Below are 26,259 nucleotides of genomic sequence, written 5' to 3'. Positions count from 1 at the left end.
GCAGCCTGATAACTACAGTCACACAATATTTATTTCTGTTATGAGAAGTATAACATGCATGTTTTATATATGTCATTTATATTTTAGCTGTGAGTATTTCTCACTTGCTGTATGCATTTGCATGTTTTACACTTTATGTTAATTTTGTTTCTATTATGAAAATAGTGGAAAATCCTTTACCACTGTATTTTTCAAATTTTGATTAATCATGTGTATACTGTTATATCTATAGGTTGTGCAGCGAAATGACTGCATATAAATTCTATTTTCTATGTAAATGGATTGACAAGTCCTACATTAACATCTTTGTAATAAGATATTATAAATCAATACAGTGCAATAAAACTAGAAATTTCTCAGATATTACAAAGATACTAACCCACATAATGTGTCATACCACACAGACACAAAATTTTGTATAATGGTGTATCAAAGTTCACTGGTATTCAGCAGTCAAATGCTTACAATGTTTACAACTATTTGTGTCTGGTATAAAGCTAAGATCAGGATTGCTTCCGTATTACTGACAGATATCAGAATCTATAAACTAACAGTCTCCTGCAGTCAGATTTGTTTCCGATAATATATAGAAAAATGGCAAAATGATTACACGTAAAATATTGGGGACTGTAGTGGACTGCCACATGGAACCACAGAACTCAAAACGTATTTCGTCAGGATCCTATGCATCCATCATTAAGGAGACACATAACCACCTACCCATTGCCAAGCCAGTGCCTCAAAATCTCAAGCAGAAGCCTCTGCTAAAGTCTTGTAGTACCTGACTTAACTACCAGTAATGTTCATAGCTTAACATTATACACTGATACATATTTAAACAATATTGCAGCACGTAAAACTCGAAGTTAATTCAACAGCCATCTTTTGCTAATACTACCTGAAGGTATTTCTGCATAGCTAGTCACTAAGGTAAATCTTACTCAACATGTCCCCCAACCAAATTTAAAAAAATGCTCTTCCTTCATATTGTAAAGAATATTGCATAGTCTCCAGTGCTTGTTTCCTGGAAATTTTCTGTTACTTCAAGAGAACACACAAGACATGGAGAACAAAAATTAAAAAAATTGAGTGGTTTGGGACCAGCCTTTGATATAACTACACAAGTGAAGGTGAAGGAAGGCAGTAATGAGGACTATGGTTGGGAAATGGCAGTTGGTAGGAAAGATAGCAGGTAGTGGACATAGTTTGACAGCCTTGTTTGCCTTTTAGCAACAGGTTCCACCTGCCACAGTTGAGAGGTTACGTTGGCCAGTTGGGTGGTTTAATGGGGAAGGGGGAGGGGGGAAGGGACCAAATTGCAATGTCATCGGTCCCTTGTCCCTTGTCCCCGGTAAAATAATTGCACAAGGGAAAGAAGAAAAGAAAGGAGATGTAGAACAATAACAGGAGAAAGGTAGAACCAGATGAACGACAGGACAACCAACACTACTATGGACAAAACAGGAAAAGAAAACCACAGAGAGAAGCAAGAAACAGGTAGAAGGGGTAAAAACAAGAGAGTAGATGACCATGACTGGCTGACCACGAGGATAAAAAGGAAAAGCCAGCCACTCTGCAACACGTTAAAACATCCACCCTAAAAGCATTAGAATGGAGAACACATAGGGAAAAAGGAAATGCGCTAAAACTTATATAGAATGATAAAACCCACTGCCATGGATAAAACGTAAAACTAAATTAGCTGATGAGGCACTGTCAGCAAAAATTAATGGCAACGAGCCCGGTAACTGAACAGTCCGTCGCAGGGCAACCAAAGGAGGGCAGCTCACCAATATATGGGCCACTGTCAGCTGGGCGCCGCACAGACACAGGTGGGTCATCACAGCACAGCAGGTAGCCGTGTGTCACCCAAGTGTGGCCAATGCGGGGCTGGCAGAGAACCACAGAGTCCCTGCGAGAGGCCCGCATGGAGGACTGCCACACATTCATAGTCTCCTTAATGGCAAGCAGTTTGTTGTGTGTGCTGAGGTAATGCCATTTTGTCTCCCAAAGCTGCAAAACCTTGCGGCGCAACATTGAAAGCAGGTCAGTTGCAGAGAAGCTGATCTCCATAAGCAGTTTCCACATAGTCTGTTTGGCCAGCCTGTTGGCAAGTTCATTGTCTGGGATTCCGAGGTGACCTCGGGTCCAGTTGAACACCACTGAACAACTGGAACATTCCAGCAGGGCTCAGATGGACTCCTGGATGGTCGCTACCAAAGGATGATGAGGGTAGCACTGGTCGATAGCTTGTAGGCTGCTCAAGGAGTCAGTACACGGAAGAAACGACTCCCCAGGGCATGAATGGATGTGCTCAAGAGCACGAGATATAGCCACCAGCTCGGCAGAGAAAACACTGCAGCCATCGGGCAAGGAATGCTGTTCAATATGTCCTATATTGACATACACGAAGTTGGCGTGACCACCAGCCATCGAGCTGTTTGTGCAAACCACTTTGTGGCCTCTGTACATGTCAAGAATCAAGAGGAAGGGGCAGCGGAGAGCCACAGGGTTAACTGAGTCCTTAGGGCCATGTGAAAGGTCCAGATGAAGCTGCGGCTTACGTGTAACACGTGGAGGTGTACATGAATGGACCTCAGGTATAGGTGGTAAAGACAAGGACTCCAGTTCGGAAAAAAGGGATCGGACACAAACTGCAATTGGAAGCCCTGATCTGAGTCACTGATGCGGGAGATGAACTGCCATGGGTGGGAAAAGGAGGTGGTGATTCGGATGCTCAGGAGAACTACGAATGTGTGCAACATAACTGGCCAGCTGTTGTGCACACCTAACCTGCAATGGAGGGACTCCGGCATCCACAAGGACCCTGGTCACCGGACTTGTCCTAAAAGCTCTTGTTGCTAGGCGAATGCCACAGTCGTGCAATGGGTCGAGTAATCGCAACGCTGAGGGCACTGCCAAACCATAAACCAGACTCCCATAGTCCAGGTGGGATTCAGCAAGGGCTCTCTAGAGCTGCAGCAGAGTAGACCCAGTTGGTGTTGCCCAGGCAGCGGAGGGCACTGAGGTGCTGCCAGCACTTCCGCTTAAGCAGACGAAGGTGGGGAAGCCAAGTCAATACGGTGTCAAAAACCAGTCCTAAGAATCGGTACGTCTCCACTACAGTGAGTGGATCATCATTAGGGTAAAGTTCTGGTTCTGGATGAATGGCACAATGCGGACAGAAGTGCATAACACACGACTTTGTGGCCAAAAACTGGTAACCGGGGGCTAGAGCCCACGACTGTGCCTAGTGGATGGTTCACTGTAGGCGATGCTCAGCAGCACCAGTACTGATGGAGCAGTACAAAATGCAGAAGTTGTCTGCATAGAGAGAAGGTGAGACGGACAGCCCTACAGCTGCTGCTAGACCATTAATGGCAACTAAAAATAGTGATACACTCAATACAGAGCCCTGCGGGAACCCATTCTTCTGGATATGGGGGGGAACTATGGGAGGCACCAACTTGAACATGGAAAGTGTCGAGTGACAGGAAATTTTGGATAAAAATTGGGACCAGGCCTCGGAATCCCACCTGTATTATGTGGCAAGGATATGATGTCGCCAGGTGGTGTCATACACTTTGCGTACATAAAAAAAGACGACAACCAACTGTTGGCATCTGGAAAATGCTGTTCGGATGGCAGACTCGAGGGACACAAGATTATCAGTGGTAGAGCGCCCCTGTCAGAAGCCGCCCTGACTTGGAGCCAGTAGGCCACGTGACTGCAGGACCCAACCCAACCACTGACACACCATATGTTCCAGCAGCTTATAACGAACGGAGGTGAGGCTGATGGGCCGATAGCTATCCACGTGAAGTGGGTTTTAATGGGTTTCAGCACCAGAATGATGGTGCTTTCCAGCCACTGTGATGGGAAGATGCCATCGCACCAGATCTGGTTGAAGATGACGAGGAGATAGCAGTTGTAGTCAGATGAGAGATGTTTAATCATCTGACTGTGGATTCAATCCGGCCTAGGAGCTGTGTCAGGGCAATGTGCAAGTGCATTAAGGAACTCCCACTCCGTAAATGGGGCGTTGTAGGGTTTGACTGTGGCATGTATTGAACGAGAGAACTTTCCTTTCCATCCGCTGTTTGAGGGTGCGAAAGGCTGGGGGGTAGTTCTCCGTCGCAGAGGCTGCAGCATACTGCTCAGCAAAGTGCTCGGCAATTGCGTTTGCATCAGTACATAGCACGCCATTGATGGTAACACCAGGGACACCTGTTGGGGTCTGGTACCCAAAAAGACATCTGAACTTCGTCCAGACTTGGGAAGGTGATGTACGGCACCCAATGGTCAACACATACCTCTCCCAACACTCCTGTTTCCATCTTTTTATAAGTTGGCATACACAGGCATGGAGGTGCTTAAATGCTATCAGATGCTCTAGTGAAGGGTGCCGCTTATGTTACTATAGAGATAGAGCTCGCCGACACTCTGTAACTGACTCAGCGACTTCCGGGGACCAGTTTCACAGGGGGGGGGGGGGGGGGGGGGGGCACCCTAATGAGTGAGGGATCGTGTTTTCTGCCGCAGAAACGATTGCAATAGTCACCTGCTCAATCATCACACCATGTTACCAGGTGTGGGACAGTCAACAATAACATCAGAGGTGAAAGTTTCCCAGTCCTCCTTGTTTAAAGCCCATCTGGGCAGGCGTCCGTGGGCCTGATGCCGAGGCAGTGACAAGAAGATGGGGAAGTGGTCACTGCCACACAGGTCGTCATATGTGCTCTCCAGTGGACAGATGGGAGAAGTCCTGGGCTGCATATTGATAAATCAATGGCCGAGCAATTACGCTGAGCCACACTCAAATGTGTGGCAGCCCCACGATTTAAGAGGCAGAGGTCAAACTGAGACAGTAAAGTTCCGACATCTCTGCCTCTGCCAGTAAGCACGGTGTCACCCCACAAGGGGTTATGGGCATTAAAATCTCCAAAATGAAGGAAAGATTTAGGGAGTTGGTCAATCAGTGCAGTTAATACACTCATGGATACTGCACCATCTGGAGGAACATATACGCTACAGGCAGTTATTTTCTGGGTTGTCCTTATTCTGACAGCCACAGCTTCAAGAGGAGTTTGTAGGGGGCACAGGTTCACTACAGACTGAGTTTAGGACATAAACGTAAACTCCACCTGACACTTTATTATAGTCCACACAATTCCTGTAGTATCCCTTATAGCCGCGGAGGGCAGGGGTCCGCATTGCTCGGAACCAGGTTTCCTGGAGGGAATGCAGAAAGCAGGTGTAAAGATTAACAGTTGCCGTAGCTCAGACAGGCGGTTGAAAAAACCACCCCAATTCCACTGGAGGATGACATCACCATGAGACTGAGAAGGCGTGGAATATTCAATGAGGCAGTTTACGCCTCGGGGTCACTCTCCACCTCATCCGCAGATGTAGAGCTTGTAGGTAGCAGTGTTATGGGTGCTACCGCAATTCCCCTGGTCTTGAGGACCTTCTTTTTGGATTTCTCTCACTGCTCCATAGGTTTCCCTGACTGGGAGGACTTCACTGATTCAGTCTCCGGGACTGAGAATGAGCGTGAAGCCCTACAACCAACTGCGTCTGGGCTCTTCAGCCACTGGTCGGAGTCTTCTTTCCCACTAGCAGAAACCTGAGAAGAGAGTGACCCAAGGGACCCCTTCCTAGTGAGAGGAGTCAAATAACACTTACGCTCCTCCGGGTCAGAAGTGTGGACTGATATCCCTGATGGTTGTGAGGGTGTTGCTCCTGAAGTAGGTGGTGCGGGAGCAACGGCGAGGGAAGTGCCCCCCACCGTCAAAGGGGCAGGTGTAGTTTTCCGGTTCTGAGAGGCGACAGGAATTAGAGGAACTGATATGGCAACAACTGTTATAGCGGCGGCGTAAGAGGAGGTCTTTGCCACAGGATGTAGGTGCTCAGATTTCCTCGTAGCCTCAGTGTAGGTCATTCGGTCCAGGGTCTTATATTCCATGATTTTCCTCTCTTTCTGTAAAATCCTGCAGCCTGGTGAGCGAGGTGAATGATCCCAGAATGACATTTGCACTCTGCAGCGGAGTGTGCGCTGATATGAAACTTCCTGCCAGACTAAAACTGTGTGCTGGACTGAGACTCGAACTCGGGACCTTTGCCTTTTGCGGGCAAGTGCTCTACCATCTGAGCTATCCAAGCACGACTCACGCCCCGTCCTCAAAGCTTTACTTCTGCCAGTACCTCGTCTCCTACCTTCCAATTTTTAATCTGCCAGGAAGTTTCAAGGTGAATGATGCTTCCCCATGAACCATGGACCTTGCCGTTGGTGGGGAGGCTTGAGTGCCTCAGCGATACAGATGGCCGTACCGTAGGTGCAACCACAACGGAGGGGTATCTGTTGAGAGGCCAGACAAACGTGTGGTTCCTGAAGAGGGGCAGCAGCTTTTTCAGTAGTTGCATGGGCAACAGTCTGGACAATTGACTGATCTGGCCTTGTAACATTGACCAAAATGGCCTTGTTGTGCTGGTACTGCGAACGGCTGAAAGCAAGGGGAAACTACAGCCGTAATTTTTCCCAAGGGCATGCAGCTTTACTGTATGGATAAATGATGATGGCGTCCTCTTGGGTAAAATATTTCGGAGGTAAAATAGTCCCCCATTTGGATCTCCGGGCGGGGACTACTCAAGAGGACGTCGTTATCAGGAGAAAGAAAACTGGCATTCTGCAGATCGGAGTGTAGAATGTCAGATCCCTTAGTCGGGCAGGTAGGTTAGAAAACTTAAAAAGGGAAATGGATAGGTTAAAGTTAGATATAGTAGGAATTAGTGAAGTTCGATGGCAGGAGGAACAAGACTTTTGGTCAGGTGAATACAGGGTTATAAATAGAAAATCAAAAAGGGGTAATGCAGGAGTAGCTTTAATAATAAATAGGAAAATTAGAGTGCGGGTAAGCTACTACAAACAGCATAGTGAACGCATTATTGTGGCCAAGATAGACACGAAGCCCACACCTACTACAATAGTACAAGTTTATATGCCAACTAGCTCTGCAAATGATGAAGAAACTGATGAAATGTATGATGAGATAAAAGAAATTATTCAGGTAGTGAAGGGAGACGAAAATTTAATAGTCATGGGTGACTGGAAGGCGAGAGTAGGAAAAGGGAGAGAAGGAACATAGTAGGTGAATATGAATTGGGGGAAAGAAATGAAAGATGAAGCTGTCTGGAAGAATTTTGCACAGAGCATAACTTAATCATAGCTAACACTTGGTTCAAGAATCATAAAAGAAGGTTGTATACATGGAAGAAGCCTGGAGATACTGACAGGTTTCAGATAGATTATATAATGGTAAGACAGAGATTTAGGAACCAGGTATTAAATTGTAAGACATTTCCAGGGGCAGATGTGGACTCTGACCACAATCTATTGGTTATGAACTGTAGATTAAAACTGAGGAAACTGCAAAAAGCCGGGAATTTAAGGAGATGGGACCTGGATAAACTGAAAGAACCAGAGGTCATACAGAGTTTCAGGGAGAGCATAAGGAAACAATTGTCACAAATGGGGGAAAGAAATACAGTAGAAGAAGAATGGGTAGCTCTGAGGGATGAAGTAGTGAAGGCAGCAGAGGATCAAGTAGGTAAAAAGACGAGGGCTAGTAGAAATCCTTGGGTAACAGAAGAAATATTGAATTTAATTGATGAAAGGAGAAAATATAAAAATGCAGTAAATGAAGCAGTCAAAAAGGAATACAAACACCTCAAAAATGAGAGCGACAGGAAGTGCAAAATGGCTAAGCAGAGATGGCTAGAGGACAAATGTAAGGATGTAGAGGCTTATCTCACTATGTGTAAGATAGATACTGCCTACAGGAAAATTAAAGAGACCTTTGGAGAAAAGAGAGCCACTTGTATGAATATCAAGAGCTCAGATGGAAACCCAGTTCTAAGCAAAGAAGGGAAAGCAGAAAGGTGGAAGGAGTATATAGAGGCTCTATACAAGGGAGATGTTCTTGAGGACAATATTATGGAAATGGAAGAGGATGTAGATGAAGAAGAAATGGGAGATAAGATACTGCGTGAAGAGTTTGACAGAGCGCTGAAAGACCTGAGTCGAAACAAGGCCACGGGAGTCGACAACATTCCATTAGAACTACTGACGGCCTTGGGAGAGCCAGTCCTGACAAAACTCTACCATCTGGTGAGCAAGGTGTATGAGACAGGCGAAATACCCTCAGACTTCAAGAAGAATATAATAATTCCAATCCCAAAGAAAGCAGGTGTTGACAGATGTGAAAATTACCGAACAATCAGTTTAATAAGCCACAGCTGCTAAGTACTAACGTGAATTCTTTACAGACGAATGGAAAAACTAGTAGAAGCCAACCTTGGGGAAGATCAGTTTGGATTCCGTAGAAATATTGGAACACGTGAGGCAATACTGACCTAACGACTTATCTTAGAAGAAAGATTAAGGAAAGGCAAACCTACATTTCTAGCATTTGTAGACTTAGAGAAATGCTTTTGACAATGTTGACTGGAATACTTTCTTTCAAATTCTACAGGTGGCAGGGGTAAAATACAGGGAGCGAAAGGCTATTTACAGTTTGTACAGAAAGCAGATGGCAGTTATAAGAGTCGAGGGACATGAAAGGGAAGCAGCGGTTGGGATAGGAGTTAGACAGGGTTGCAGCCTATCCCTGATGTTATTCAATCTGTATATTGAGCAGGCAGTACAGGAAACAAAACAAAAATTTGGAGTGGGTATTAAAATCCATGGAGAAGAAATAAAAACTTTGAGGCTCGCCGATGACATTGTAATTCTGTCAGAGACAGCAAAGGACTTGGAAGAGCAGTTGAATGGAATGGACAGTGTCTTGAAAGGAGGATATAAGATGAACATCAACAAAAGCAAAACGAGGATAATGGAATGTAGTCAAATTAAATCGGGTGATGCTGAGGGGATTAGATTAGGAAATGAGACACTTAAAGTAGTAAAGGAGTTTTGCTATTTGGGAAGCAAAATAACTGATGATGGTCGAAGTAGAGAGGATGTAAAATGTAGACTGGCAATGGCAAGGAAAGCGTTTCTGAAGAAGAGAAATTTGTTAATATCAAGTATAGATTTAAGTGTCAGGAAGTCGTTTCTGAAAGTATTTGTATGGAGTGTAGCCATGTATGGAATTGAAACATGGACGATAAATAGTTTAGACAAGAAGAGAATACAAGCTATTGAAATGTGGTGCTACAGAAGAATGTTGAAGATTAGATGGGTAGATCACATAACTAATGAGGAGGTATTGAATAGAATTCGGGAGAAGAGGAGTTTGTGGCACAACTTGACAAGAAGAAGGGACCGGTTGGTAGGACATGTTCTGAGGCATCAAGGGATCAAAAATTTAGCATTGGAGGGCAGTGTGGAGGGTAAAAATCATAGAGGCAGACCAAGAGATGAATACACTAAGCAGATTCAGAGGACGGGGGTTGCAGTAAGTACTGGGAGATGAAGAAGCTTGCGCAGGATAGAGTAGCATGGAGAGCTGCATCAAACCAGTCTCAGGACTGAAGACCACAACAACGATGCTCTCTGCAGTTGACACATGTGGGAGGCGGGGCACATGGAATATTGGGATGTGATGGATGTCCACAATCTCGACATGTGACGCTGGAAGTACAGCGGGAAGACATATGGCTGTACTTCCAGCACTTAGAGTATCGTATCGGGTGAAGGATATGTGGCTTGACGTCACAGGAGTAGACCATCACCTTGACCTTCTCGGGCAATGTGTCGACCTTGAAGGCCTAGATAAAGGCACCAGTGGCAATCTGATTATGCCTTGGAACCTGATGGACGCGTCAGAGGAAATGAACACCTCGTCATTCTAAATTGGTGTGCAGCTCACCGTGAAACTGCAAAAGAAGGTCCCTGTGGAATGTAATATCCTGGACCATATTTAAGCTCTTATGGGGCATGATGGTAACAGAAACCTCCCTCAACTTGTCACAAGCGAGTAATGCACATGACTGGGCAGAGGGTGCTGTTTTTATCAAGAACAACCCAGAGCACATTTTGGACAAGCCCTCCACCTCCCCAAACTTGTCCTCCAAATGCTCCACAAAAAACTGAGGCTTCATGGACATGAAAGATTCCCCATCAACTCTCGTACATATGAGGTACCGGGGCGAATAAACTTCACTGCCACCCTTAGGCTGGCATTCCTCTCATGGTGGGGCCAAGGAGGGGAACAATTTGGGGTCATATTTCTTAACACTTAAGTTATACTTTGCCCGCTTAGTGACTAGTGGCGGTGGACCACCACCAAGAGATGACCTCCTATGCTTCATGGTGTGTCATGCGCCCTGATGCCACCCACTCCGATCAGGGGCCCTCCCCAAAGGCGCCACCCAGCCTCAGGAAGGGCCACCTGGCAGGATGGCCTTTGCCGGGAGTCCCGATGCCCCAGGTAGAGCGGCATCTACTCTGTGGCATACGTCGGGAGTTAACGGTGCAGTCATCAGCAGAGCGATCCCTGTGTTGTCAGGGGGCTACAACCAACACGGTACATGGTGGCCCCACCACAACTGACTGGCTACTGCACTGGATATGAGGCGCTAAGAAGTCCATGGTTATCGTCGGTGCAGAAAGCAACACTGCATATTGCATGGTGGGAAATGCACCCAGGAAGGTGTCCTTGCCCAGGAGATGGAGAATGAGTAAGACTGCAATGCAACAACGAGAAAGTGGGCTAAAGATCTCAATGCACCACTAACACGATGCACCATGTAAGACGCCTTCCCCAATTGGCTCGCTCTTCAGGAAAATTTACAAATATGGAGGTCAAATCTGACAGGGGACCATCATGTAAAGGCCAAAATGTGTATGACTCCTTTTAGTCGCCTCTTACGACAGGCAGGAATACCTCAGGCCTATTCTAACCCCCAGACCCGCAAGGGGTTGAGGGGTTAGGAGACTCAGGGTGGTATAGGAGTAGGTAATGTGCAGCAGAGTCTGCCCATGAATAAGAAGGATAGGGGCAGGAGTCAAGAAACAGCTTGGATACAGACAGAGTCTACAACGCATATGGTGATCTGAGCAAGAGTTTCCCTAGCTTGGATAGGGACAGAGTCTACATGCATACGTTGGTCTGAGCAAGAGTTTCCCTAACAGATGGCACCAATGTGAGCAAGCCTGAGCTGTTCCAGTGGCGTGAAAGTGCCTTGCCTTAACAATGCTGTATGGCGAGTCAATGTGGAGCTGGAGATGACGTTGATTACTGACCAGACACACAATGCACTGGTACTGGTCAGAACTAATGGAAGATGGAACTGCACTAGGCAAGGTCAGCACATCAACAGGACTGGGAAAGGGAGTCAGGCACAGTTAGTGAGACTATAGCCATGTGGGTGTTGGGCCAAACACAGTCAAATACTTCATGTCATGGGTAGGAGGACTACACATTTTTTTGGATAAATCATGACAATAGGCTCTCCTACTTTAAAAGTATCTCAACTAGTTACGAGATTTCTTCCATGTGTTCACAGAAGGTAGAACATACTACACCAGAGTGCACAAACACAACAGAAATTTGCTTGGAATTATCTATTCTTCATCATAATGTACAGTCTATTAAAAATAAAAGTACATCAAATTAAGTTGAACAGCCTGTTAGTGACTAGTGGCGGTGGACCACCACCAAGAGATGACCTCCTATGCTTCATGGTGTGTCATGCGCCCTGATGCCACCCACTCCGATCAGGGGCCCTCCCCAAAGGCGCCACCCAGCCTCAGCAAGGGCCACCTGGCAGGATGGCCTTTGCCGGGAGTCCCGATGGTAGTAGCATGGTAGTAAGCATTACAGAGCACTGGTGTAGACAGAATGAAATGCAGCATATAGAGCTGTCATCATATGACTGTGCAAGAGAACTACCTTAAAAGGAAGGGGGATCATGTATTCATATGAGAGGTGACAATTTTAAAGCTAGAGGAAACTGCTCACAATTAGTGTAGATAAACATTGTGAACTGGCAGCCATTGAGACAACAAAGATTGCAATCAATAAGAAGATATTCATTCTGTGTGAGTGCTGATGACCAAGCGATAATGTGAACACTTTGTGCAACAAATTAGCCGAAGTCCAAGAAAGCGCCTCAGTCCCTACAAACTAACATCTTAATATGTGAAGACATGAATATTGATACATGTTTGGAGGGTGAGATTAATAATAAACTTCCTAAACATTTTGCACACTTTTGGTATGGCACAAACATTAAAACACTGCTATTAGGGTGTCAGAAAGTTTGGCATCAATCTTAGACTATGTATATACAGATTTCAACAGGGAATACCGTGAAATATTTACAAGAGATCTACATTTCTGATCATTACTATCAGAAAATAAAGCTAGTAAAAGGCTTTGTAAAAACCAGAAAATTGTAGGCCATCAAAAGTATCTTCTCTGAAGGTAAAATATGTGCTTTATTCTATACCATTGCCAAAGCAAACCGCAGATGAAGTGTACATGGAAAACAATGCAGATGCTAAGTTCTCTTAATTATGCACACTGTTTAATGTTTGAGAAGACATTTCCGAAAGTAGCAGCATCTGCAAAAGCACCAGCAGTGAAGGATAATAGAAGGACAACTGCAGATATTATAAAGTCCTTCCTGACGCACAAAATTTTCAGTTTATTTTTTTTACAAAAACGACTACACTAATCCACAGTTCTTGGATTACATTCACTGGTATAAAAAAATATACAGGAGGGTACCATTTGCTGAAAAAAAAAAATCAAACTACTATATATAAAACAAATAAGGCAGTGTGGGAAGTCATAAAACAACAAACTGAAAAAAGTCAGAGAAAGTCGAACATACAAATCATAGAAAGCATTACAATAATTGAAAATCCTAAGGAATTGGCAAATTTTGTAAATTACTGTGTCACTTGTTTTATGAAGAAGTTGTAACAAAATGTTTCTAAAAAGGCAAAAAGCATGAAGAACAAGTTACGAAGCAAGCAAAATGACAATGTTTCCCCACGACAGAGATTGAAGTCAGGAAGACAATACCGAAATTTAACTATAAGAAATGAGGCACACATGGCTGCAGTTCCAGTCTCTGCTCTGTAGGAATGCCCTTTAAGAAACATAACAAAAGGAGTCCTTTCGTACAGATATTTTTTGAGAGTACCTACGGCACACACAAGCTGCACCATTACTAAAGAAAGGTAATGCTGGGAGTACTGAAAACTACAGGCAAGTTTCACCACTGTCTATACATTCTCAAAAATAGTTGAGTCAATCGTGAAAGACAGACTAACGAGTTACATGAATATGTACAACCTTTTTCATGAAGCACTATTTGGTTTCTGAAGTGTGAGAAGTATGATATCAATTGACACTGGTGACTATAAAATACTACTGAACAAGCCAGAAGCATCCAATGTAATGGGAATAGCAAGTACGTGGTTTCAGTCTTATTTGCGAAAAACAGTGCAAAAGTTAGAAATAGCTCACACATCTGTCAAAGATAAATTTTACATACAACAACTGTCTTTCAAGAAGCATATAACATCAGGTGTTCATCAGGGTAGCATATTGGGTCCAATATGGTTCTAAAAGCAAATGAAACTCTCAATGATGAGACTGGGCAACATGCAATAAATTAACACTGAAAATAAAGATAAACAGTATGTACTTCATCATAAAGAGAGAAAACAACTAAGTCACATTAAGCACAGATTGTGGAAAAAAATACAAAGTTTTTAGCTATGAATATTGACAAGCAATCAACAAGGAATGAACACAAAAAGACGCTGTCAAAAAAGTTATCAGCAAGTTTTGTTCTTAGGGCTCTGCCATTAGTTTGTAACAGTCAATTTTTCAAGGAAACATACTATTCATACATATACTCAGTTCTTAGCTATGGTATTCTTTTCTGAGGAGCAAAGGCACAAAACATGAGTACAACTGTTCAAGTGCAGAAAAGGGCCATAAGAATAACAACTAGAAGTAATAATCAACACTCACTATAAAGAACTATTTTAAAAACTTAGTATTCTTGCTGCAGCAAGTGAGTACACCTACCAATCTAATGTGCATATCAGGGAAAACATTAGTACATATTTCACCAATAGTGCTGCGCATAATCATGGGACACGAGACAGTTTGGACTTATATGTACCAACAAAAAAAACTTAAAACAGCATTTTATATCTGGAAATAAAATTTTATAATTCCACAAGGAGGTGAAAATGATTACCAAAATACATTTTCTTAAAAAGGCTACTAAAATGTCCATAAGAAATCCGGAATATATAACAAAATATTAGTTAGAAGACTCTAGAGTAGTAGTCAAAAATGAAAGGGGATAACCATACCACCATGTCAAATTCCAAGCTTTCAAAAAGAAAATCACATGCCAAGATCTACACTAACAAGCCAAAACATTATGACCACCTTCTTAATAGCTTACTTGTCCGTTTTTGGAATGATATATATCACTGCGTATCAGGGATCTGGCAGTTTTTTTGTGGAGGTTCCATAGGATTTACATCAGGCGAATTTGGTCGCTGAACATCGATATGAGTTTACTACAATGCTCATCAAACCACTGTAGCACAGTTCTGGATCTGAGATACAGACAATTATACTGATGAAAAATGACACGTCCGTCACTGAAGACATCAAGCATGAAGGGCTGCAGATGGTTTGCAACTGTCAGTGTGACTTTGATTACTATGAGAGCTCTCACACAAGCTCAAGAGAATGTCTCCCACAGCATAAACTGCCCCACCAGCTCGTGCCTGTGGCGTGCTGCAGATTTTGAGTCACTGTTCACCTCAATGACGGCATTTGTGGAGACAATCATTGATCTAGTGTAGCAAAAATATGATTCACCCAAATAGCTGACATGTTTCCCCTTGGTTGACATTTCCAATCCTGATGGTCCCATGCCCACTGCTATCTTAACTGATGATGTCATTGGGTACACATGTGAACATGTAGGTGGTGGTCTACTGTGAAGCTTCATGTTCAACAATGTACGATGAACAGTGTGCTCCAAAGCATTTGCGCATGCACCACCATTGTGCTCTTTTTGGCAGAAAAGCAACAGATCACTATCTATCCTACTTTACAGATCAGATAAGCCTCCAAACCCAATGTTCTGTGGAGAGTCATGATGGACATCCAACCATGTAACGCCTAGTAGTAATTTCACTATCCTACCTCTTTCCGTAGATGTTCACAACAGTAGCATGTGAACATTCGACCAGCTTCACTGTTTTCAAGATATTTGTTCACAAGCTCTGCGTAATAATAATGTGTCCTTTGTCAAAGTCACTTACCTCAATGGATTTCCCCATTAGCAGCCATATCTTCACTAGGGTGATCTCCCATCTGCGTCTGCTCTGCTTACATGTTTTTGTTACCGTGTCATGTGCTCGCAATGCCATTAGGCAGCATCCAACATTGCAGTGGGCACAGGTAATAATGTTGTGGCATATCAGTGTATAGTGCATGATAATAATGTCTTGTCATTTTCCCGAGTTTGACATCTCACTACTCATGGGAGGGGTGGAGAATCCTGAATCAGTTTCTTTCCAGTGGAGCGAAATGAGGACAGGACGACATTCGTGGGGAACAGTGGGTTGTTTATTGTCAGCTTCAGAGGTCTACTCGACATGAATGATGAAACTGTGATTCTATATTCTGTTACTACATTAGAGGTTGTTGTTGTTGTTGTTGTTGTTGTGGTCTTCAGTCCTGAGACTGGTTTGATGCAGCTCTCCATGCTAGTCTATCCTGTCCAAGCTGCTTCATCTCCCAGTAGCTACTGCAACCTACATCCTTCTGAATCTGCTTAGTGTATTCATCTCTTGGTCTCCCTCTACGATTTTTACCCTCCACGGTGCCCTCCAATGCTAAATTTGTGATCCCTTGATGCCTCAAAACATGTCCTACCAACCGATCCCTTCTTCTAGTCAAGTTGTGCCACAAACTTCTCTTCTCCCCAATCCTATTCAATACCTCCTCATTAGTTACGTGATCTACCCACCTTATCTTCAGCATTCTTCTGTAGCACCACATTTCGAAAGCTTCTATTCTCTTCTTGTCCAAACTAGTTATCGTCCATGTTTCACTTCCATACATGGCTACACTCCATACAAATACTTTCAGAAACGACTTCCTGACACTTAAATCTATACTCGATGTTAACAAATTTCTCTTCTTCAGAAACGCTTTCCTTGCCATTGCCAGTCTACATTTTATATCCTCTCTACTTCGACCATCATCAGTTATTTTACTCCCTAAATAGCAAAACTCCTTTACTACTTTAAGTGTCTCATTTCCTAATCTAATCCCCTCAGCATCACCCGATTTAATTTGACTACATTCCATTATCCTCGTTTTGCTTTTGTTGATGTTCATCTTATATCCTCCTTTCAAGACACTGTCCATTCCATTCAACTGCTCTTCCAAGTCCTTTGCTGTCTCTGACAGAATTACAATGTCATCGGCGAACCTCAAAGTTTTTACTTCTTCTCCATGAATTTTAATACCTACTCCGAATTTTTCTTTTGTTTCCTTTACTGCTTGCTCATACATTGGAGGTATGAAACGCTATAAATATGTTAAAAATTATAATTTCATGATGGTTTTCCAGGCAAAGTAATAAAGCACAGTGCAAGATACACAGATTTCCAACTTGCTGACATCATTACTATACCATTAGCACAGAAGTCTTCCCAGCCAAACTAAAACATAGATCATCAAGCCAGTATACAAATAAGATGATCAGTCTGGTGTTGTCAATTACCGACCTACATCACTGTTATCAGTATTTTCAAAAGAAATTGAAAGAGTAGGCCTAATGCATGAAAGACTCATTTCCTTAATAAAAATCGAATATTAGTTAATGGAAACAACAGTTTTAGGAAAAAAAGATCAACTGAAACAGCAATCTATAACTTTAAAACTGATCATAGCTTCCATAGACAAAAATGGATTAAAATGTGGCCTGTTTTTGGGTCTATCCAAGGTGGTCGATGTCACTGACTATAATTTATTACTCGGGAAACTACACTATGTGATCAAAAGTATCCAGACACCTGGCTGAAAATGAAGCACAAGTAAGTGGCACCCTCCATCAGTAATCCTGGAATTCAATATGGTGTTGGCCCATCCTTAGCCTTGATGACAGCTCCCACCCTCACAGGCAAACGTTCAATCAGGTGCTGGAAGGTTTCTTGGGGAATGGCAGCCCATTCTTCATGGAGTGCTGCACTGAGGAGAGGGATCAATGTCCATTGGTGAGGCCTAGCAGAAGTCGGCGTTCCGAAACATCGCAACAGTGTTCTATGGGATTCAGGTCACGCCTCTGTGCAGGCCAGTCCATTACTGGGATGTTATTGTCGTGTAACCACTCCGCCACAGGCCGTGCATTGTGAACAGGTGCTCAATCGTGTTGAAAGATGCAATTGCCATCCCCGAATTGCTCTTCAATAGTGGGAAGCAAGAAGGTGCTTAAAATATCAATGTAGGCCTGTGGTGGGGTAGTGCCACGCAAAACAGCAACAGGTGCAAGCCTCTTCCATGAAAAACACGACGACACCACAGCACCACTGCCTCTGAAAGTTACTGTTTGCATTACACATGCTGGCATATGACGTTCACCAAGCATTCTCCACACCCACACCCTGCCATCGGATCACCATATTGTGAACGGTGATTTGTCACTCCACACAACGTTTTTCCACTGTTCAATCGCCCAATGTTTATGCTCCTTGCACCAAGCAAGGCGTTGTTTGGCTTATGAGCAGCCACTCAAATACAAAAAATCCAAGTTTTCTCACCTCCTGCCTAACTGTCATAGTACTTGCAATGGATCCTGATGCAGTATGGACTTCCTATGTAATGGTCTGGACAGATGTCTGCCTTTACACTTTTGTGGTGTACGTGTCCCTTCACGAAACAGTGGACCAAGGGATGTGTAGGAGTGTGGAAATCTCACGTACAGACATATGACAAGTGACACCCAATCATCTGACCATGTTTAAAGTCTGCGAGTTCCACGGACCGCCCCATTCTGCTCTCTCGCGATCTCTAATAACTACTAAGGTCGCTGATATGGCGTACCTGGCAGCGTAATGCACCTAATATGAAAAACGTATGTTTTTGTGGGTGTCCGGATACTTTTGGTCACATAGTGTATAATGCTATGGGATTCGTGGAGGGGCATACAATTTGTTCAGATCCTACCTATGTAACGGGTATCAAACTGTAGAAGTACACCTGCGCAAAGTTTACTCATCAGCAGACCAAATAGTGAGGTATGGGGTGCCACAGATCTCAGTACTGGGACCATTGATGTCCTTAATATTTATACATGACATGCCAAGTCATATATCAGCAGCAGATACAGTTGGTTGGTTGGTTTGGGGATTGAAGGGACCAGACTGCTACGGTCATTGGTCCCTTTTTCCAAATACTAAAAAACACCCACAGAGAATAAAAACGATCAACAGACGAGAAGACAGATGACACAGAACAAGATAAACATAGACAAACACCAGACAAGACGAACTAAAATCACACGGAGTGTGACGGTAGATGGCCGACCATAGAAACAAAAAAGGAAAAGCCAACCACCGAGAAACACATTAAAAAATCAGACTAAAATTGTACGCCATAGGCCAGAATCAACACACACACTTACATTAAGCGATAAAATCCCCCTGCCCGAATAAAACGCAAAACTACGTCCGCTATGGCAGAGTCGTCAGTTAAAAGCACAGGGAGCGTATCAGGCAGTGCAAAAATTTCCCTGAGCACAGTTAAAAGGGCGCACTCCAACAGAATATGGGCCACTGTCAAGGACGCCCCGCAACGACAAAGAGGTGGATCCGCACGACACAGTAAATAACTGTGCATCAGTCGGGTGTGGCCAATGCGGAGCCGACAAAGGACGACTGAGTCCCTTCGGTTGGCTCGCATGGATGACCGCCACACAGTCATCGTCTCCTTGATACGACGGAGTTTGCTTGGCACGCGCAGGTTGCGCCAATCAGTGTCCCATAAATCGAAAACCTTGCGGCATAATAGTGCCCACAAATCAGTCGCCGGGAGGCCAATCTCCAGAGATCGTTTACTGGTGGCCTCTTTCGCCAGGCGGTCAACATGTTCATTGCCTGGGATACCGACATGAACGGGGGTCCACACAAAGACCACAGAGCGGCCGCAACGGGCAAGAGTATGCAGGGACTCATGGATAGCCATCACCAGACGAGAACGAGGGAAACACTGGTCGAGAGCTCGTAAACCGCTAAGGGAATCGCTACAGATCACGAAGGACTCGCCTGAGCAGGAGCGGATATACTCTAGGGCACGAAAGATGGCGACCACCTCAGCACAGTGTAAACGCTGCAGCCATCCAGCAAGGAACGTTGTTCGGAATGGTCCCCTAGAGTGAGCGCATAACCGACACGACCAGCAACCAGCGAACCGCCAGTGTATACAACGCCAGAGCCCTGATACGTGGCCAGGATGGAATGAAAGCGCCGGCGGAAGGCCTCTGGAGGGACTGAGTCCTTCGGGCCCTGTGCCAAGTCGAGTCAAGGCGAGGAACACACCATGGGGGTGTACGCAAAGTGGCCCACAAAGGAGGTGGAACATTGAAAACCCTAAGTCCAGAGAGAAGCTCATTAATGCGGACCGCGATCCTACAACCTGACCAGGGCCGACGTTCTGGCAGATGGACGACCGAGTGCGGGAACAAGAGACAATAGTTTGGATGCCCGGGCAAGCTGAAAACATGGGCAGCATAAGCGGCCAGCAAACGTTGGCACCGTAACTGCAGGGGAGGGACACCTGCCTCCACTAGTATGCTGACCACAGGGCTGGTCCGGAAGGCACCAGTGGCAAGTCGTATTCCGCTGTGTAAGATTGGATACAGTACTGCTTGCTGATGACACTAGCATGTTTGTTAAAGCAATGAATGAAGCTGATCTACAGGAGTGTGTCACAGTAGCAGCAGAAAAAGCAAACATATGATTTAGGGGTAACAAAACAGTTTCAATAAACTTCAGACATACATCAAACAAACTAGGAACCAACTGAACAGTAGTGTTTGGGGAGTTTAAGATATAGCAAACCACCAACACTGAACTTCATTGAGTGAGGCTAGATGAAAATGTAATGTGGGAGAAAAACTCAGAAAGATTAAACAAAACATTGAGTCAGTATTGTTATGTTCTTATACTGCTGAAAAATTCCTGTAGTAATGATACAGCACTAGTCCGTACTTTGCACTCATACACAGGATGTTAAGATATGGCATCATATTTTAGGGTAATACCAGTCTAATTCACACAAAAGCCATGTCTCAAAAATGGGCTCTTTATGAGCCTAAAATTATTTTTAGTGAATAACCAAAGGAAATTAAAACAGTATCAAAATTTCACATACTAAAGGGAAAAAAATAAAGACCCACGCAGATAAATGCTAATTAGCAAGAGTTTTCATAGTGTCAAGGAATACTTTAATCATCAGCATGCAAAACAGTGCAGCTTATTTTATTCATCAAAGTGACCTGAAGCGCTCATTTGAAGAAAAATAAATAAATATTCATTTATTACTCTAATTCTGTATATTATGACATGTGTATGGTTTCATGTTATGCATAAGAATATTTTATCAACTAAGATTGAACCGCAAATCGTTCCATGTCCCATTATCTAGGAAAGATCATATACAACAAATTCTACATCATTTTATATTTATGAGATACATGGATGCTAAATAAATGAAAGAAAGGAACATCGTACAATAGGGCCCAAATGAGTAAGACAGTCCAGACATTAAGACACTGGCGTCACACTCAGAAGAATGGAGTTTGCTCTGTCCGGTCATTCTGACTTAGATTTTCTTTAACATTTTTTGCCAATTGTTGGGGCAGGTCCTTTGTCAAGTCCAAGGCTAACCACCTTTCATTCCCTCTTAAAAGGATAATTACATATTCGGTATATTTTGAGCTATTTATTTTCATTGCATTTTGACGACAAATCTAGTATCATAGCAAGATGATACGTGAGGTAATAAACAAACAATATACTTTCAGTTTCATTCAAAACAGAGGATAAAATCTACCCTGCTGATTACATAAAAAAGAATATGGATTCGCTTCACTGGATTACCTTACCGATTTACAAAACCGACACAAGACACTAGAAAGTTATTCTCTTATACGTAAACGCATGATTTTATTTCCTAAATGGCCAATACACTGACAATGTATGTCTATTGCAAAATTTAAGTCAACTGATATTTACAATATATGAACGCTGCAAAAAAGAAATGTTAGAATACTGCTGACAACTAAACAATTGTGCAGAAAATTGTAGTTATATTGTTGCATGAAACGATTAAATAATTTGCATTTATTGATCGCTGTTGCTACCATCGCTATTTGAACGATACCGCTACGGCCTTTTAATAGACTATAATTCCTGTTTAACAAACTTATTCGGTATTTTTTTCTGTATACAACGCTCTCCTCTCCCTACAAACTAAAATCGAATGAAATGTCATATACCTTTCGCGCCTTTGTTGTTGTCTCCCATAACGGCTCCCTTACGACTTTATCCGTAATAATACTTTCTGTGTTAGTAAAATGAATGTCAAACTAGTGGATGTATCACAAACTGTTTCGTAAATTCCCTCCTTGCAACCTCCATGCAAAACAAAACTCCAATCAATACAATGTCACACTCGCTACTACTGTTACATAGTGATAGTCGGCATCGTTGCAGCAAAGCACATAAATATGCGCGAGGAAAAAAAGTTGTAATCAAAACTTTTACTGCCGAAGGAAATAAAAATTCCAAAATTGATTTCGAATTTCAGCAGTTGTTTTAAATGTTTTCACGAAGACAATGATGCATGCTATAGAAAGTTTTTTTTTTTTAAATTACGGTACTTGATATGCGACGATTTTATTTATTTTTTTATTTTACGTCTTGAAATCTTTGAAGTACATATATTATATCCTAGATGTTGGACAAACTTTCATTAATTTCAACATTGTTACATCGAATATAATTTGCTAGGGTAATTTTTATGTCTGCACAAGCATACTTAACAACAGAAAAAATTTTACATGGGCATTATACATAATTTTGTTTGGTTCAGTGGGACACCTATTTCTGAAAGTTCCTCTAATATTTTGTTTGATGTTTTTCCCATTTGTTTACCATCGATTTTGGTACAGTAAGTATTGAAATGGTTAGCAACTAATTTTGGACCAGTGATCTCTTGGCCAGCCTGAAAGAGTTCAATATTTTTGTGTGTTGTCACTTTCCCAGTAAGTCTCTGTACTGTGTTCCATGTAGTTGTAGTTTTGTTTGATGACTCAGTTTGTCGTTCAATATTTTTGTGTGTTGTCACTTTCCCAGTAAGTCTCTGTACAGTGTTCGATGTAGTTGTAGTTTTCTTTGATGACTCAGTTTGTCGTTTTCTCCTAATTTTGCCTTCATTATGACATGACTCAGAATTAATTTGTATTTTTTGAAGTAATTAGCAAATTAAGTGGTGCTATCTGTTTTGATCGTGCAAAAAGTTCTCGTTTTCTATTACATGATACTTTGATCCGTGATGTGATCAATGTTTTGGATCTGCTGAAACCCTTAAAAATTATTTTCTTCTTTGGAAATGTCATTTCAAAACGATGCCTGAAAATTTCCAGGAAGTTATCTAGTTTTTTATCTATATTATAACTGTTATAGATTTTCTGCAATGAGTGAGCACTTAGCATATGTTTGAAGTGTTCAGTATTTTGCTTAGTTTATTTCCTTTTGTAGATAACAGTTCCATCTCTAGGTGAGACATTACCTCCACATACAGTCACTAACTGTGCTCCTAGGAATGTTAGACACTCTAACAGAAGACCAGTAAATTGTTGGGTATCTCGACGCAATTTAAACATTGTCTAGTTTCTTGACTGATTTTTATTTGGTCTAATTTAATTACATTGTGTATAGAATGTGTATATGTAACATAGGACAAGTCAGTTTAAACTGATGTCTTAAAATATTTAGCCCACATATTACAATTTTAAAAAATGTAAATATGATAACACTATGTCTGATATTTTTCAAATGGTCGCATGGATTACATATCGGTGCTATTTTCCCAACTATAAAAAAGTGTTTGAATTTGGAAAGGTAGAAAGTGAACACATTTCCTCACATTTGAATGAGCAACAAATTGTTAATAACAGGTCATTATTTTAACGAGAATGACACCTTTCATATGATTGAGTTTAAAAAAATGTATATATTATGATAAGTACTATTCTAATCATGGTTTATGGAACAATACATACAGATGACCTTGGAATGATTGAGGCAAATGAATTTATTACACAGTCTTCAAGTAATTCTATTTTGTGTTCTTCCATAGTCACAGTAGTGACCCAGGGAAATCCCCTGTGACATTTGCAATTTGAGGGCTGTCTTTCCATCATAGGAATGTCAGAATGCTCTTCCAGAATATAATCTTCTTTGCTAGAACTCACACACGAATATCTTCTTCGTTCTCAGCGTCTCTCCAATCGTACCAGAATTCAAGTTTATCACTTCTGATCCTGGCATTGCTAAAATGTAATGAAATTACAAGTTAATTCCCATATTTATTGATTACAAAATAATGATTAGTCAATATAATAAACACATTCTAGCAAACAAAGTGGAAAAAGGTACAAAGACAAAAAACTGTATTTCAAAAATACTAACATAATTGGTCATGTGGACTACAAGAGCAGTTCCTGAGGCTCACCGCGCATGACCAGTGCCCACATAAAACTAAAAGGTCTGTCCAACATTCTGTCTTAAATTACAAAGGGGCTTGAAGCATAGTCGCTGCACAACTTTTTCTGCAAGTGTATTATATATTTAATACATGCGATGCAGGGTTAATATTATTTTCATACACTCTTTCACACAGGTCATTTCAGTACATATTTGAAAGTAAACAGTATTTTCCACAGTATTCACATACACATTTTTCTACACAATAAAATACCTTTTGCACTAAACGATCCTTAAGAAGTTTCTAGGACGTCTTTTCACTCTACTGATCTATCACTGTGTCCAATAGACTCTTAAGAAAACATTTTAGCGGTTGTACACCTGTGTATCAAGGACCTTTTACTCTATCTCACATTTGGCCTTATTATTTTGTGTTGTATCAATAACATCTGCATATTTTTCTGATAATATATTGTCATTTATTAATGAAATAATTTTCTGTCTATGTACATAGATGGAAATGTCAACATCGTTAGATATGCAAGGCAATTCAGCATGAGTCAATTTTCGTTTTATTTAGAATGGTCCTAGTGACCTTTTTAACAGTACAAAAATTCATTTTGTATTATTGCTGTTGCAGTTTCCACAAACAGCAATTCTATGAAGAAAGCATGCCTCAAAAAAATCACACTACACTGTACACAGAAGTTGTTTGTTGGCCTAATACGAAAGGTGTTTCATAATAAATATTACAGTGCCCAATTTAGTGTAAATATTGTCTGCATTGAGGTGTAAGATATATAATTAAAATATTCTGTATGAACCACTGCAATGTCTTATTTGTTGAAATAAAAATGCGTTTTTCAACTATTTCCACATATTTTTCTTCATTTACTAATGTCATGTCATGAGCATACAGTATTATTAGTACCTTTTCACTGACTTCAATATCGTTTGTAAAGCAGGTCTTTTTGTTCTGCCATTGCAGCTACAAAAGTGCCTGTTTTTTTTCACTAGACGCATTTTCCTTTATTGAAGTAAGGCATCATCAGTGATCTGTAATTAAGTTATTTGGATTTAGATTTGCTTTAAGATCGGAAAACAGTTCGTTAATAATATTTTAGTTTGTGCGTACGATGATTTTAGCTTGATTTCTCAATTACATCAGGAAATGCCGTCTGCTAGCACATCGTTAATGTTTTTCTTCTGTAGCTATAATTTGGCTTTTATTAATCAACTAAAATGAACTGTTTTATTCAATACTATTATCTAGTTTCAACTGTTCACTCACTTTCAGGTGCTCATTTTCATTTCTTGGTGTATACAGCAGTAACAGATTACGTGTTACGTCATAATGAAAAACCAACATGAGCTAGTACTCCAAGAGAACTGGCATCCTGAAAATCACACCGAAAGGCTTAAGATCATGTACTTCATCGTGAATCTAGACATGTGTGTATGCACGTAAACCAAATTACACTTTATACTGTGGTTTACGAAATTCCAGTGTCCCTTTAGTATTCTCTGATGTCTTGTTTCTATGATACAGTGTTAAGACTGGTTAATGCCATACATAGAAACATACTTAAAGTTCGCTTTAAGATGACTAAGCAGGTGAATTTGGTCAGTAGTATGGCCTATGGAATAAAATAATTTGTTTGTAATATATTGACAGCTTTAGCAGAATAAATGGTTTCTTTCATTCATTTTCCTTCAGTAACACACAATGTTTTTCGATCACAAGAGGCGTTTCGACACCTCTCTGGTACCTTCTCTAGGCTTCATGTTATTTCTCAATTTGTGTTTCCTGCTGCATCAAGGAATTCAATAATAAAACTTGTCAACACAAAAAGTACAGGCAACATTTTTCCACACTCTGAGGGGGTATTTGGTGACTATTATATAAGTGCAAGCATAGGAGTCATGATTTTTTTTTGTCATTAGTCTTTTAACTGGTTAGACACGTCATGCCACGAATTCCTCTCCTTTGCTGACCTTTTCATCTCAGAGTAGCATTTGCAACCATTGTCCTCAGGTCATGAAGTTAACCGCGATGTACAAGGATAAAGAAGTAGCTTGTTTCTTAACTGTAAACAAACATAGGTTGAAAGTAATACGTTTATACACTAACGTCGCATTTTCTGATTTTAAATACTTTAAGTCACACAAAAAACGACGTCCTTTTGACAGATATTTGAAGTATTAATGTATTTAAGTATAGCATTTTCTTAATATGCAAATTGCATACAAAAACTGTCAAACATGGCATCTTAACTTTGAAATTATAGAATCAATCATGGCATAAAAATTAAATTGGGGTTTCAACTAGCGCCACAGACGACCAAACAACGAAATTCCAAGCAGAACTGGGACAAGAACTGCTTGAGCAGCCCAAGCACTGGGCAAGGGTTTCCGAAACTCTGCATGAGCAGTAACGACTGTTTTCTTGTGCTTGAAAGTAGCTTTCTGTAAGCTGCTCAAATGAACCC

General features: G+C 41.8%; 1 protein-coding gene across 1 annotated transcript in view; it reads right to left on the bottom strand.

Moving 5' to 3' along the window:
• LOC126469698 (uncharacterized) overlaps window positions 1–21,742 on the bottom strand; it is an 894,140-nt gene extending 872,398 nt beyond the window's left edge. The window contains exon 1 of the mRNA XM_050096872.1: window positions 21,559–21,742. Coding sequence (XP_049952829.1) covers window positions 21,559–21,586 — 28 coding nt within the window. The 5' untranslated portion in view covers window positions 21,587–21,742. The remainder of the gene's footprint in view (window positions 1–21,558) is intronic.
• Between the last annotated feature and the right edge of the window lie 4,517 nt (window positions 21,743–26,259).

The sequence above is a fragment of the Schistocerca serialis genome, chromosome 3 (genome assembly GCF_023864345.2).
Source record: "Schistocerca serialis cubense isolate TAMUIC-IGC-003099 chromosome 3, iqSchSeri2.2, whole genome shotgun sequence".
Classification (NCBI taxonomy): domain Eukaryota; kingdom Metazoa; phylum Arthropoda; class Insecta; order Orthoptera; family Acrididae; genus Schistocerca; species Schistocerca serialis.
Note: the sequence above shows the minus strand (reverse complement) of the source record. Positions and strands in the feature narration are given on the sequence as shown.